A 15472-nucleotide genomic window follows, 5' to 3' on the forward strand; every position below is an offset into this window, starting at 1 on the left:
GTAACAAGAGAAATACAAGGCAAATCTTTGCACAAAGCAGCTGAGAGGGCAAGAAGAAAAGGATTGGGCTGGGGCTATTGGCCAGGGGAAGGGCCTTTACACTTTTTCTACACTTGCACCATTTCTCAAATAACAATCACCGGTGCATAGACACATATAACAGCTATTTTCACCATGGAGAAACGTGGTTTGCCACACAGTGATCAAGCAATTTGAATGGGCAAAATGGTGTGATGGCAACAGGGAAGAATAGATTCTAACCCACCATTCCCAGTCAGATTTGCTTCTACAGTAGAGTCTCACTAATCCAGCCTCGCTTATCCAAGCCTCTGGATAATCCAAGCCATTTTTGTAGTCAATGTTTTCAATATATCGTGATATTTTGGTGCTAAATTCGTAAATACAGTAATTACTATGTAGCATTACTGCGTATTGAACTGCTTTTTCTGTCAAATTTGTTATATAACATGAAGTTTTGGTGCTTAATTTGTAAAATCATAACCTAATTTGATGTTTAATAGGCTTTTTCTTAATCTCTCCTTATTATCCAAGATATTCGCTTATCCAAGCTTCTGCCGGCCTGTTTAGCTTGGATAAGTGAGACTCTACTGTATATCCAAATGCTAGAAACAATTTAAAAATCATCCAAGGTGTTCAGGAAAGGAAGGCCATGGTGTGTGATTGGTATGGTTAAACCTGTGGGCTGCAGCCCAGCAGTGGGCCACAAGAACGAAAATCTGGTCCACGAACCTCCTTCCTCTTTATTTATTTATTTATTTTTATTTCAGCTCCTTTCCACATAACTGACCATTGCATTGGATAGACCACATTAGCTCTAGATTATTTATTTACCTTATTTCTACCCCACCTTTCTCTACCCCGAAGGGGACTCAAGGTGGTTTATATGGCAACTATTAGATGCCTTAAAATATATAAGGCAGAGACTAAAAATCGATTAAAATTTGAAATTGATACATATTAAACATTTTAAAAACATCACATTCAATATTAAAATCATCCGAAAATCATAATCCAAGGCCGTTCCATCGTCAATTATACATTATTCCAAGTCTATTGTTGCAATATACTAATTACCAAAAGCCTGATCCCAAAATCATGTTTTTATTTTCTTTCTGAAGGCTAGAAGGGAGGGGGCTCATCTGATGTCGCTGGGGAGTTCCACAGCCGAGGGGCCACCACTGAGAAGGCCCTGTCCCCGCCAGCCGTGCTTGCGAGGCAGGTGGGACTGAGAGCAGGGCCTCCCCAGATGATCTTAATCTCTGAGGTGGTTGGTTTTCTATGGGAGAGCAGATGGCAACTACTGGATGGCATATGTTCTGTATCAGAAACTAAAGCTGATGTGGTCTATCTAATGAAATTTTCTGAATCACCAGCCAAAATAACCAAATCGAATCTAAAGTTGACCAAAAACTGATTTGTAACCCTTTAGTACTAATGTTGGAAAGTGGTCCCTAGTCAAAGTGGTCCCTGGTCAAAGGGGGGCCGGGTCAAAAAAAGGTTGGGATTCACTGATATGGGGGGGGGGGGGACTACTAGGCATCTGATTTCCATCTACCTTTCTTTGATATTTACAATATACTAAGAAAGCAACATCACACATGTTTGACATGCACAAGATCCCATGTTCACCTTCAGGTAAGATCTGAAGCCCAGGGGAGGGGGAATTGTTGTGAGATCCTGGATTCAAAGCTAGATTGACCCAAACTGCTCCTATGGTGCCATAGCAGAGTCCAAAATCCCAAATCGGATAAGCCCAATTTCTCACCTGCTTGGGTAGTCCAAGGACACACAGTAAATACCGACTCCAGCACAAAGGATATAAAGCTGTTGGTGAATGGGCAAGAGTTCAACATGCCAAACTTGGTCAGGAAATCGGTAAATGGCCTGGGAATAAAACAAGAGAACTTAGAAGGCACACATGAAAGGAGGAACTGCAATACACCACATGCAACACATTTACTCTTGCCTGATTTTGTACGCTTAGCAGGGTCAGGGTGCTTATCCTTGAATGTGAGACAGCCAGGGAATGCTAGGGATCTCCAAGCAGGACTAACAAAAAGTCCTGCCTAAAACCCAGGAGAACCATGGCTACTTGCACCAACAGTCTCACCCACTCTGGGTGTAAAAATAATGCAGCTTGATATCAATTTGCCATGGCTCAATGCTGTGGAATCATGGGAGTTGTACTATCAGAAGGCCTTTACCCTTCTCTTCCAATGAGTGGCAGCACCTCACCAAACTACAACTTCCATAATTCCATAGCATCTCATCCATGCAGTCCCCTATCAAACATGCTCATTCCATACCTCACAACCTCTGAGGATGCCTGCCATAGATGTGGGCGAAACGTCAGGAGAGAATATTTCTGGAACATGGCCACACAGCCCAAAAGACATACAACAACCCTATGCTCATTATACATTTATTTATTTGCCGTATTTATATTCCGCCCTTCTCACCATGAAAGGGACTCCGAGTGAATCACAGAACAAATATGCGCCAAACATTCAATACTGATTATAACAATGACAAGATAGACAACAGATAGAGGTATAAATAGCTCTGCCCATCTTTCGGCATCTTTGGAGGCTATGCTCGGTTCTGGCCACTGAGGGTGTTGTCGCTCCATCTCCCTGCCAAAGAGCTTTCTTTATTCATAAACTTCCTCATTTTTATGATCAAAATGCCTAACCTAAATACTTCCCCGCTTTAATGCAGTTCCTATTTACCTACTCACATTTGTTTTTGAACTGCTAGGTAGGCAGAAGCTGGGCTAAAAGTCAGGAACTCACCCTGACCCGGGCTTTGAACTCTCAACCTTCCGGTTGGCAAGATTTATTGCACTTTGGTGATTAACCTACAGTGCTAAAGCAGGTTAATCACCAATTATTATTACATTTGCATTATTATTACATTTCTTCCCCTGGCCTGCTTTAGTACCATTTAAAGTAGCCAGCATGGTGAAAGGCAGTGACTGAAACCTTTCCTGGTATAAAAATAGGAGAATTTCCACCCTAATATATCCATGCAATATGGCTCACAGAAGAATGGACTGCAATGGCACTAAAAAGCTGGTGACCAAGCTTACACATATATTGCCTGGTATGTTTGGTGTTTTAAACCGGGAGAGGGGGGTTTCTCACCCTGAAATGCTGTAGCCACATATGAGAGGAAAGAGCCAGCTAGCAGAAGAGCATTTGTTACCTCCTGCACATTTTACATCTGGCCAGACATAACCTCCTCCGGGTATCATTTCATACTCCCGAAGGCATGTAGTCAGAAGCCATTATGTCTGAACACACTTTGATTTAACGCAAGCTCTGGTCTCATAAATCAACTGGCTCTTCTTTTCCCCCCTCTCTGAATGAGGATGTACAACTTATGCTTTTCTTGCTGAAAAGCATGCACTGCAGTCAGCAATCTTGACGTTACCCAGCAGTTTACAGGCGATTCTTCATTTTTAAGCTCTAAGAAATTGCCTCTGCTGCTGCACTATGCCGATGAACAAGTGACATCTTTTATCCAAGATGGGGCTCCATTTCAGAAAAGGCAATAACCCACATATCTGTGTTTGCAGCAAAACCTACAATAGGAATTTGTGTGCTGAGAAACGAGCATGCTTTCACAGCATAAGAAAGCCAGCAAAAACTAGATTTTTAGACTCACGTGTCATCTAAAGGATCAGCAATATGTATTTCTTTTTTTAAAAAAAATGTTTACCCATTTGTGACCTACTTCTCTGCCTGAAATATATGCAAGAGGCTGATCCAGATACTACCATAATAGGTTCCTTAGAAACAATCAAGGGCATAAATTTAAGGGATCCATTCAGCATCATGCTAAGGCTTGTTGTGCAAATTATATGGAGGCTGTATGAAAAAGGGCTTTTCACCATGTCAGCTCACAGACACTGAACAAAGCCAGAAAAGCACCATTTAATTAACCATTCCAAAGCCTTTTACCGCACTACTCAAGAAAGGGAAGGCATATTTGTAAGTGACAGACATGAGATATCAAAAAAAATCCTTTATAGACAAATGCCAAGAACTGGATTCAATGTGCTGGCTGATTGTGAGGCACCGACAACCAACCTGAAATAAAATGGTGTTGTAGTGAAAGAAAGCATAAAGGTCAGCAGAATATCTAATTAAACACTCAAAGGACTGTCAGGTCTCCACATGGGGTAGGCCTGTCTATCAATTTCCCAAAAGCCACAAACATCCAAAAATCAAAGGGTGTTATGCTAAGCTAAAGTTTCCAACAAACTGCTCTGTAGCATTCAGCCACAAATTATTTATTGTGGAGCCCTTATCTGCTCATTCTGTTAGAGGGATTTTGTATATTTAACTGAACCTTCTATTTGCCAGTGGAAATCAGGGAAGTGGTTAAATACAAGACTGACATATGCACATCTTTGTGTGGTTTCAAAACAAACACAGAGTTAGACAAAGAAAAAACAAGTCAGGTCATGACCCTGAGCCTGAAGAGGATGTATAGAAGCCATCATTCACTCCTTAGAACACTAAGGGTGCATCTAAATTATCTGACTAATGTAGATTGACCCAAATTTTAAGTGCCATGGCTCAATGCTATGAAATCCTGGGATTTGTAGTTTGGTCAGGTGATAGCACTCTGGCAGAGAAGACTAAACATCTTGTAAAACTACAATTCCCATGATTCCATAGCATTGAGGCATGGCAGTAAAATAGTGTCAAACTGCATTAATTCTACAATGAAGAGTCAAAATTCCCTTTGTATGGTTAGGCCCCTGAAAATGTAAGATCTGTGCTGGTAAAACTGAATTATCTACTGTTTCTCTATAGCTATTCCTCTGAACACATCTGTAGCAAACAGATAATCAAAGTTCTACTGAAAAGACACTCATTGGTGCATGCAAATTAGTTCATTTATATAATTTAAGAACGACTTGTAGGGGGTTACCTTAACAACTAAATGTGGAAAAGTGAACAAGCTGAGAACGTGCCTAGAATCTGTTCTCTCGCTTGTGCATAGAAGCATTTAGCAACAGTTCCACCAGCTACTGTGACTCAATATGTGATAAAGAAAAGCCTATTGCAGAGAGACTGCTGGGACTGTATTTCATTTTTGGATTTGGCTTTCTTTTGCTGGGAAACTGAACCACTGAGCAAGTAAAGGCACCTCTCCAATACAGTTCCTTCTTGCCTTGATCACTTCTCGCCTTCCCTACATATCAGTAGTCCCATTTTGGGTGCTTTCTTTCTTTCTTTCTTTCTTTCTTTCTTTTTTTGCACACTCACAGGTGATTAATTTAAAATTTTCCATGCATGACAGAGAAGGCAAGCACAACTGCACATTAATAAATGCAGCAGACAAATGTGCAAGAGACATCTTGAGTACCTCTAGGGATGCATCTAGCGTTGTAGAACGAATGCAGATTGACACCACTTCAACTTGCCATGGCTCAGTACCAAGATATCTGAGGAGCTGTAGTTTCACAAGGCCTTTAGACTTCTCTCCCAAAAAGCTGTGGTGCCTCATCAAACTATAGCTCCCACGATTCCCTAGTACTGAACCATGCAGTCAAAGTGGCGTCAAGCCGCATTAATTCTACACGGTAGATGCACTCTAAAAAGGGAGAAGAATAAGACAGGCTTTCTTGGGTACCAGTGTCAAAAAGAACCTGTATCACCCTATCTGACTTCTCCCACTAGCTCTAGGACCGCCCCATGTTTTCTCTCCTAAGTTTGGAGGGTGATGATGATATCCTGCTTTCTTCTCTGAAGTGAGAGATGCCTCAACCTGAGGAACCAATATGGGGACCTCAGCATCCTTTGTCTACTCTCCTGTACACCCCCCAAATTGGTCCTAAATGTGGACCTATTATTATTATTATTAGTAGTAGTAGTATTTCCTGCTTCCATCCCTTCAAGGGACCCATCTACACTGTCAAATCACGCAATATGAAGCGGCATTACATGATCAGGGCAGGTTCCTAAAATGCAATTTGGCTGTGTTGTCGAAGGCTTTCATGGCCGGAATCACTGGGTCGCTGTGAGTTTTCCGGACTGTGTGGCCATGTTCCAGAAGCATTCTCTCCTGACATTTTGCCTCCATATATGGCAGGTATTCTCAGAGGTTGTGAGGTTTGTTGGAAACTAGACAAGTGGGTTTATATATCTGTGAAATAATGTCCAGGATGGGAGAAAGAACTCTTGTCTGTCGGGGGCAAGTGTGAATGTTTCATTTGGCCTCCTTGACTAGCATTGAATAGCCTTGCAGCTTCAAGGCCTGGCTGCTTCCTGCCTGGGGAAAAAATCTTTGTTAGGAAGTGATTAGCTGGCCCTGATTGTTTCTTGCCTAGAATTCCCATTTTTAGGTGTTGTTCTTTATTTTAATGTCCTGATTTTAGAGGGGTTTTTTAAATACTGGTAGCCAGATTTTGTTCATTTTCATGGTTTCCTCCTTTCTGATGCTTGTGAATTTCACCGGCTTCTCTGTGTAGCCTGACATGGTGGTTGTCAGAGTGGTCCAGCATGTCTGTGTTCTCCAATAATATGCTGTGTCCAGGTTGGTTCATCAGGGACTCTGCTATGGCTGACTTCTCTGGTTGAGTTAGTCTGCTGCTGTGCCTTTCGTGTTCCTTGATTCGTGTTTGGGCATTTTTGTGTTTGGTGGTCCCTATGTTGACCTGTCCAGCTGCAAGGCCATTCAATACTAATGAAGCTGGCCAATTGCAACATTCACACTTGCCTCAGGCAGGCAAGAGTTCTTTCTCCCAACCTGAACCTTCCTCAGATATATAAACCCCACTTGCCTAGTCTCCAACAGACCTCACAATCTCTGAGGATGCAGGCGGAACGTCTGGAGAGAATGCTTCTGGAACATGGCCATTCAGCTCGGAAAACTCACAGCAACCCTGCAATTCGGCTGTATTGAACTGCACTAGATGATTCTACACTGACATATCAGGCAGGCAGTCCTTAAAACCTCAACCTGGGGTCCTCAGCACCCTTGGCCTCCTCCCTTCCTGGCCTTACCTTCATGAACCTGCTCTCCTGGTCGTAGACGTAGACGTACTCGGTGCCGTTGGAGAGGTAGATCTGGCTCCCGTGGCACAGGACCCGGGGCTTCCCCGCCGCCAGGCCCCCCACGGGGCAGCAGAAGCCCGCCAGGTAGTCCACCCGGTGCCCCACCTGCGCCATGGCTGGATCCCACCCGGGGCCCCCACCCGCGGCCACGGAGGGAACAAAGAGGGCGACGCGGGTGGGCAGAGCAGAGCAGAGCAGAGCGGGGAGCCACCAATCCCTCCCTTCTGAGTAGAATGAATGCAAACCCTAAACCCCGCCCAATGCAACCAATGACATCTGCTTCAGCCAATCCCGCCCCTTCTCCCGGCAAGGGGCTGGGCTACAGCGTCGATCCCGCCTCCACCAAGTCTCCCCTAGTGAGTAAAATGCAAACCACAGACCCGCCCAAAGCAATCAATGACGTCCGCTCTGGCCAATCCTGCCTTCCTCTCCCCAACAAAGGGCGGAGCCAACACACTGGCCCCACCTCCTCCTCGGCCTCTCTGCTGGCGCCTTTTCTTCAGGGTTCTCTGTCTTTCTCGCCCTTTCCCCACAGCTGAAGAAAATCCCACATTTTCTGCTTTGAACTGGGATATATGGCAGTGTGGACTCAGATAACCCAATTAAAGCAGATATTGTGGGATTTTCTGCCTTGATATTCTGGGTTATAGAGCTGTGTGGAAGGGCCCTCGCGGAAGAAGCCGGCAAGGTGAGTAGGCGGGGTTTACGACCAGAGCCGTAAAGCAACCGCGCTCTTTCAGGGCAGTCTTCGCTGCTGTTCTGGCGAGTGGCGGTTGCCATGGAGAAGAAGGGGGGCACGTGCCCACCTCTGGAATGGAAGTGGCGGGGGAGTGAATCCAACGGCTCGCAGTGTTAGGCAAGATTTGCGAGAATTGTGGGCTCCCCCCCCCAGTCCATATCGAAGAAGGCATTATATTACCCCCCCCCCCCCCCAGCCATTACTCAGACTGGAGATGGTAGTCAAGACAGACATGAGGTGTATCTACATTGTAGAATTGATGCGGTTTGACGCCACTTGAACTGCCATGGCTCGAAGTGATGGTTTCATAGGAGTTGTAGCTTCACAAGGTCTTCCTCCGCCTTTGCCAAAGAGTGCTGGTGGCTCACCAAGTTAAAACTCCCGGGTCTCCATAGCATTGAGCCATGGCAGTTCAAGTGGAGTCAAAGCAGCATTATTGATACAGTATAGATCAGGCCCGCAGTGGCACAGCAGGTTACACTGCTGAGCTGCCGACCGAAAGGTTGGCGGTTTGAATCCGGGAAGCAGAGTGAGCTCCCGCTGTTAGCCCCAGCTTCTGCCAACCTAGCAGTTCAAAAACATGCAAATGTGGGTAGATCAATAGGTACGGTTCCGGTGTGAAGGTAACTCTCCATGCAGTCATGCCGGCCACATGACCTTGGAGGTGTCTACAGACAACTCCGGCTCTTCGGCTTAGAAATGGAGATGAGCACCAACCCCCAGACTTGGAAACAACTGGACTTAATGTCAGGGGAAAACCTTTACCTTTACTATAGATCAGGCATGGGCAAATTTTGGCCCTCCATGTGTGATCGAGGTGACCCCCCCCCAGGACTTTGTAAAAGATAGTTCAAAAATCAAGACTTTATGTTCTATATTCCATATATTTATAGTAGAAGGTGATTGAGACTTTTTACTGGAGTTTACTGTGGTTTACTAAAACTCTGCACTCTGAGGCAAGAGATAACAACTTCATGAATTGTAAAATCATGCTGATAAAACTCCACTTTTATGAATTTCCATGCTGGGTTCTCCAGATGTTATGAACTTCATTCTTATCAAATATTTTCAATTGTTTATATCATTCATGATTCCCCTTTATGCAATGTAACTCACTTTTATGGATTCTCCCTTATTTCCATGAAATCTATCTATCTGCCTATCTGTATTTGTACTCTTTGGGATCCCCGGAAAATATGTATTTTTCCCAGCATGGTTTATATTCCAACTTTATTTTATTTTTCATTTTATTTCATATAATTGTCAAATCATGAAATCAAATAGGAAATATTTTGAACTCAACATGAACCCCATTTCCTATGACCCAGGCTTCCTTTCCCAAAAACAAAAGGATAATCTGCCACCGCTAAATCCAATCAAATTCAAATTGCATGGACAATATAGGGCTTGAGTCGCCGAATTCGGAGTTTGCTGACCTAAAGCTGATTCGCCCCAAGGCAAACATTGTCATATCTCACCCAAAGGAAAAACCAGGACACCTCAGGAAGGCGCCCTGCAGAGCCTGTCAATATGGCTCACCACCACCCATCTTTGCTTCCATCTCTGACACCCCAAGGCATATCTAAGATCTGTATACGTGACAGGAACCCGGACATCCTTGATTGCTGCCATTAATAAAATAAGCACCCTTTAGAAATCAATCTAGCAGGACTTAATCCTCTGGTTCCTGTCCCCGTCACCTCATTGTTTCACTAATTCCCGCCTTCTCTCTCCTGATTGGACCTAGTAGAGACGTAAGGCAGCTTCCTATTGGGCCAACGAAGCGAGGCGGGAAACGAAAGCCCGCCTCGTTCAACCTTCTAGCCTATCAACGATCAGATAGGCGGGGAAGCAGGGCGGGAAATTCAAAGGGCTGTCAGACTAAAATTTTGTATAAATATGGCTTTATTTTGATTGTATGGTACTACTAGTAGACCGAATGATCGCTACTAGAGTCCTCTTCAGCTGAATTGCTCAATAAAGACTCCTTGGCGGATTTTCCTTCAACTTTGGCGGACCTTCTTCATTTCGGCTTCAGGTTGTATTGCGGCTCATATTTTCCTATTGGCTCCGCCAAGGTCCGTTCTCTCAGGACCGGATCGGGTCTCTCCTCAAGGGCCCCGATCCCCTAAAACGCGGTCGACAACACATGTGTTTTGGGCTTCAACTCCCACAATTTCTAACATCCAGTAGCCTTGAAGGTGGTCAGTTGCAACATTCACACCTGCCTCAAACAGACAAGAGTTCTTTCTCCCACCCTGGACCTTCCACAGATATAGATAAACCCCACTCGCCTAGTTTCCAACAGACCTCACAACCTCTGAGGATGCCTGCCATAGATGCGGGGAAAATATTAGGAGAGAATGTTTCTGGGACATGGCCATACAACCGGAAATCTCACAGCAACCCAGGCATTTAAACTGGTGGGAATCACACAATTCTCTGATAGGCCTATTTTCCTTCCCTGGGTGTCCAAAAGCCAGGATGTTATCCATTTTGGCCCAAGACTATTACATTAAAATGCCTTTCCCTGTGGCTGAAATAAACCGATGCAAGGCAGAGGGGTCGCAAGGAGAGGAGAAACTGATCAGCGTGTAGGAGAAGAACAGAAACAAGGCATTGCATGATGGGATGGGGTCAGTGCTTTGTGTTGTTCTGCTGCCCTCATGAAATCTCGCTGCAGAAGAAGAAAAATACACCCTGAAACGAAATGCAATCCTGCACTTGCAGTCTTAGGATGAACTAAAATCCCACAAGATGTTGCAAGCTGAGTTCCTCAAGAATTCATATTTGATTGAATTCTTTTTAAAAAGCAGTATAAGTGTGTGTGTGTGTGTTTGTATGTGTGTGTGTGTGTGTGTGTGTGTGTGTGTCTATATATATATATATATATATGAATGAATGAATGACATAAATGTCGCAAATAAAAATAAGTCCCCATCTCCCCCAGAATGTCCTTCCTACAGTTTTAATGATTACATTGAGTCCCCAAATAGGTTTCAGAGTCAGGTTTCATATCCCACCTAGCAATGATGACTGGGATGGAGAGAAATGTTTAAGAAAGCCTAAGGCTGGCTACCTCTCAGCTTAGGCCGGTCTCTTGAGGAAAACCAGAGATAGCTGGAGAGCCAATGGGGAGAGGATCACAAGGGACAGACTATTTCTGAATCCGAGCTGCTAGGGACAAGCAGACAACGGAGCACTATTGCTTCCATGGGGCTTTTTGTTGCTAAGCCAGATAGTCCTTTGTAGTAATTCTGCATGTTTTTGATCAATGATATTTGCTTAAAAATCATGACAAGAGGTCTTTCCATTTCCAGAGCTGCAGCAGGCATGTTCCAAATACAGCAGCTAAGAATAGTATGCATCTTGGATTCTTTTGTGTAAAAGGGAGGAAAACATTGCCATGCTTCCAGAACCAGTAGATGGCATCGCTGCTTACAGTGGGGTAGGGATATATTTGAGAAAAAAACTATGCTGTGTGTAGAAAGAATGAGCAGAGGCAAAAATCACAAATCAGATGGCTATAGGTGTGAGCAAAAGGCTGACTTACAGCATAGTCTTGCTCACTAAAATCAGTCTTATTTGGCCTCACCCCACTATCTGCCTCAGGTTTCTTTGCACTCCGGTCATTTCTTTTTCAGCTTCTTGGTAAAATGTAAAAGGAGAAAGAAAAATCTTCACTTATTCTTCACAAAACTGCATAGCAAGGATGTACTGCACAGACTACAGGTACTTTAGTGATGATTTTGCGAATCTTGTAGACTAGAGTTGTTTTGTAGAGGTCAAGGCAGCTGCGTGGAAGTTGTTATGAAAGGCAAAGACATATGCTGGTGAAAATGTTTACACACACATATACAAGCATATACATCGAGTGAAAAATATGGAAAAACTACTGAATCATTCTCAGTTTCTACCTATCAATTTTAGAAAGTCCATAAACTATAGCTGTATATGCATAAATAAGACACTTCTAGACATATAGTTACCATATAGTAAAGATAGATTACTATGTCCTTCAAGCTATGATATAAACATTAAAGTGAAATAAAGATGGGAAGTGCTTGTGGGGACATCTCTATCAGTGTTTTTGCTGCATTTTCTCAGACTTTGCTCACTTGGCAGTATTAATATGTTTGTGTAAAGGCTAGACTGGTTAGTCATTTCGCTGCAAAATGCTCATGTGCTGTGGCAAATTGTAAACTCATCAGTAAAATAACTTTAGAACAGCATGTGGCCCTTTCTGCCTTTTAACACACAGCTAAAGAGATGGTGTCTACTAGCAACCATTGCATAGTATCAGAAAAAGAAATGCCTATGAGCTCCCAGGGGAATGGGAAGTATTATATAAAACTCCATTACTCATACTCTGGCTCAAGATTAGCTGTGATATTTGGCCATGTGGCAATTTGGCTGGACATTTCCCATTTCCAAGAAAGGTCTTTGGCTGGCAAAAGAAGCAGGGAAAGAATGAAGATGTGTTTTGGTTGCAACTCATTCCTCCTTACTTTTTCAAGATACTGGGTAGAAACTGGGGAAAGAGAGACTGTCCTTTTTCTTTTTATAAAAACCCAAACATCGCAAATAGAAGTCAGGAGAGTCAACTACTTCATTCAAATCACTTTCAATAAATGACTTTAGTTTCAACTCAAGGTGTCACTAATGTGCAAAATGCCAGCAATTTTCAAATCCTCGGCTCACAGGCTTGCTGCCCCAGAATATTGTTCTCAACATGGATTTTCTGCTGCTGATGGCTAAAACTTAACTCTGGTGTATTATTGTGTTTGTCACTAATATGTCTGGATGTATGGCAACTACAGTTTCTGTTAGGTCAGGGGTGTCAAGGCCACTTTCACCAAGGGCCACTTCAGCCTTACAGTTGCCTTCAAAGGGCCATCTGCAATTGTGAGACTGTATAAATGTGGCATTGGGAGCCTTGCGGGCCACAGAAAATGGCGTGGTGGGCAGATTTGGCCTGCAGGTCTTGCGCTTGACACATGTATGTTAGGAAAATTGAACTATTGATTAGTATGCATACACATATACTTCTATATTTACGGGTCTCTTTTGCAATATCCACAGGCACAGTTCCTTTATAGTTTATTGACTGCCTTCATTTGCCTCTACTAGCATAAAAGGAAAACAATTGTGGCTATTCATCAGGTACATTAAGTATTGCTAGAGGCTGTATACATTAATGCTTGAATGAATTCCTACACATAGTGTCTTAAAAGATAAGAAACTATGCATTAGCATCCTACATGAGATTCCCACCTGCTGAAGACCAATGACCTTCCTGCTTCTTGGAATGAAATGTATAGATTATCAAACAGTCTACATCTATAAGGAACAGATTCATGGGCAGAGCCGACTTACTACAGCTGTTACTTGTGATTAAGATAGTGAGCACAGCCAGTTCATCCGGTGGGGCGGGCTGGTAAGTACTGTCTCCCTACAAAATTTATTGCTGTTATGGGAATTTGTAAAGCAAAAAATTAAAGCAATTCTGAAAGACGCTCATCCAACCTCTGTTTAAGAATCTCCAAGGATGGAGAGTCATCCACCTTCCAAGGTGGAACTCCTCTTGGTCAGACCTCACCTGGAATATTGTGTCCAGTATTCAAGAAGGATACTGACAAAGCTGGAACATGTCTAGAGATCGGTAGGGGTCTGCAGACCACAATCTCTGGGGAGCAGCTTGGGGGGCTGGACGTGGTTAGCATGGAGAAGAGAAGGTTAAGAGGGGCCATGATGACCATGTTTAAATGTTACGTTGAAGATGGTGCTCCAGAGACTAAAAACAAGAAAATATTCCACTACAACAATATGAAGATTTTCCTGATGGGAAGAGGCATTCAACTGGGAAATATGTTGCCTCAGAGTGTGGTGGAGCCGCCTTTTCTGGAGGTTTTTACACAGAGACTGGATGGCCATTTGTCAGGAGAGCCTTGACTGAGCACTCTTGCATGGCAGGGATTTGGACTGGATGATCTTTGTGTTCTCTTTCAACTATTATCATTGCATTTTCTGAGATCCACCAGATAGTTTTGATTACTGGTAGACAGAGTACATAGTGGGCTGTGGGCCACAACTGTTCAGAGCAGGTTTGCATCTTCCCAATGAGGCTGAGCAGTGCACAGATCATTTAAGAAACAACCCCCCTGAGACTCAAATAACTTCTGTGTAACGCTTTCTTTTTGCTAAAAACCAAGCTGCTAGACTTCCATCCCCCACAGACTGTACTTTTTCAGTACTACAGAATACACAAAATGTGACTCCAGGCCCACTAGCAAAAGAAAGGATCCTATCTATTCCTCCATATTTAGATCTTTTATGCTGTAACCTCCTTCAGGAACAGTTTTAAGGGAAAAGACAAGGAAAGACAGACAGATGCATTCAGCTTCTAAAAACAATTGGGGGAGTATCCCCATGAGCTCTCTGGAATAGTTTCTATTGTGTTGAATCTCTCAGAGGCTCTGTGCGCTTCCTCCCATTCTGGACCAGGACTCTTCGGCGCTTGGCTGGCAAAGGGATGGTTGCTTTCTCTGCCTCTGGTTGGCTGACCCTGATGGGGGTTTGAGCAGCAGATTGGCTTTGGCCTTTGTTCATCTCATCCACAAAGGACTCCACGCCCTCAAAGCGTGTGGTGAGTTCTCCAAGCCGCTCTTTGAGGGCATTGAATTCCTTGTACAGGTCATCCAGGGCATCAGAAAGGGGCTTGATCCTAGGCAGAAAAAAGACAAAGAAGGAGACAAATTGTTCTGGTCTTGATCTAGTAGTGGCCTATTTTAGCAGAACATCATCTCAAAGAAGTAGAAACTCTTTTACTTCCACTCATAATGTTGGAGAAAGAAATGTTCTGGTGAAGTTCACACCTCAAGCACAGCCAACATCTTTCCATCTTGTCAAGCTGCACAGGGAGTAATCTAGACCAGGAATAGGGACTATGAGACCCTCCAGATGTAGTAGGACTTCAGTTCCCATAATCATTATTGGTTATGTTGGTTACAACTAATTGGAGGTGCAAACCAGCAACATCTGGAGAGTCAGGCTTCACTTAAGTTTATTATGCCTATCCAGCCAAAAAGTAAGAGTAATGAATTATAGTACTTTTACAAAGCAACTTTCCATATTGTGTTTGTCTACGAATTGGTCCAGTTATCTGTTCAATGAGCATTTTTATGTAGACCCTGATGAAAGCTATTAAATCTGTTGGTGAAAATAAGCTATCCATTTCAATTAAGAATAAACTAATAATCATTTGTGTTAGACACTCCAACAATGAAAGTAAGGCTACGATTTTTTCATGTTTTCACATCTTCTACCAGAAATCTGATTGTTGAATCTTTTTAGTACCATATTTACTCAAATGTAATGTGCATCTTTTTTTTTTTTGCTTAATTGTTTAGCCAAAATGGAGATGCTCATTACATTTGATGGTGTATTACAATTGCACACCAAAAGGTGCCTGTGCCACTCGGTTAGGCTGAGCCTAGTAAACTCGCCAGCTTTGGCCTGATGTTGGAGCAGCAGTTCCCTCCCCAAGACCTTTCTCCTGCCTTTCAGATGACAAAGGAGAAAGAGCGCCTCTTCCCACCCCAAGCCCTGGCGGAAGGGCTCTGCTTTTCCTTCCTTCCTTCCT

The 15472-nt window shown here is 43.4% G+C and overlaps 1 protein-coding gene across 3 annotated transcripts in view; it reads right to left on the reverse strand.

Annotated features, from left to right (window-relative positions):
* faap100 (FA core complex associated protein 100) overlaps positions 1 to 7331 on the reverse strand; it is a 31075-nt gene extending 23744 nt beyond the window's left edge. For 2 of the 3 annotated variants that reach the window (XM_008104132.2, XM_062970828.1), the window contains exons 1-2: positions 7041 to 7331; positions 1787 to 1905 (exon numbers count right to left, since the gene is read on the reverse strand). In XM_008104132.2, the coding sequence (XP_008102339.1) occupies positions 1787 to 1905; positions 7041 to 7205 (284 nt within the window). In that variant the 5' untranslated portion in view covers positions 7206 to 7331. The remainder of the gene's footprint in view (positions 1 to 1786; positions 1906 to 7040) is intronic. The other variant, XM_003217041.3, reaches the window with a different exon arrangement.
* Between the last annotated feature and the right edge of the window lie 8141 nt (positions 7332 to 15472).

The sequence above is a fragment of the Anolis carolinensis genome, chromosome 2 (genome assembly GCF_035594765.1).
Source record: "Anolis carolinensis isolate JA03-04 chromosome 2, rAnoCar3.1.pri, whole genome shotgun sequence".
NCBI classification, from domain to species: domain Eukaryota; kingdom Metazoa; phylum Chordata; class Lepidosauria; order Squamata; family Dactyloidae; genus Anolis; species Anolis carolinensis.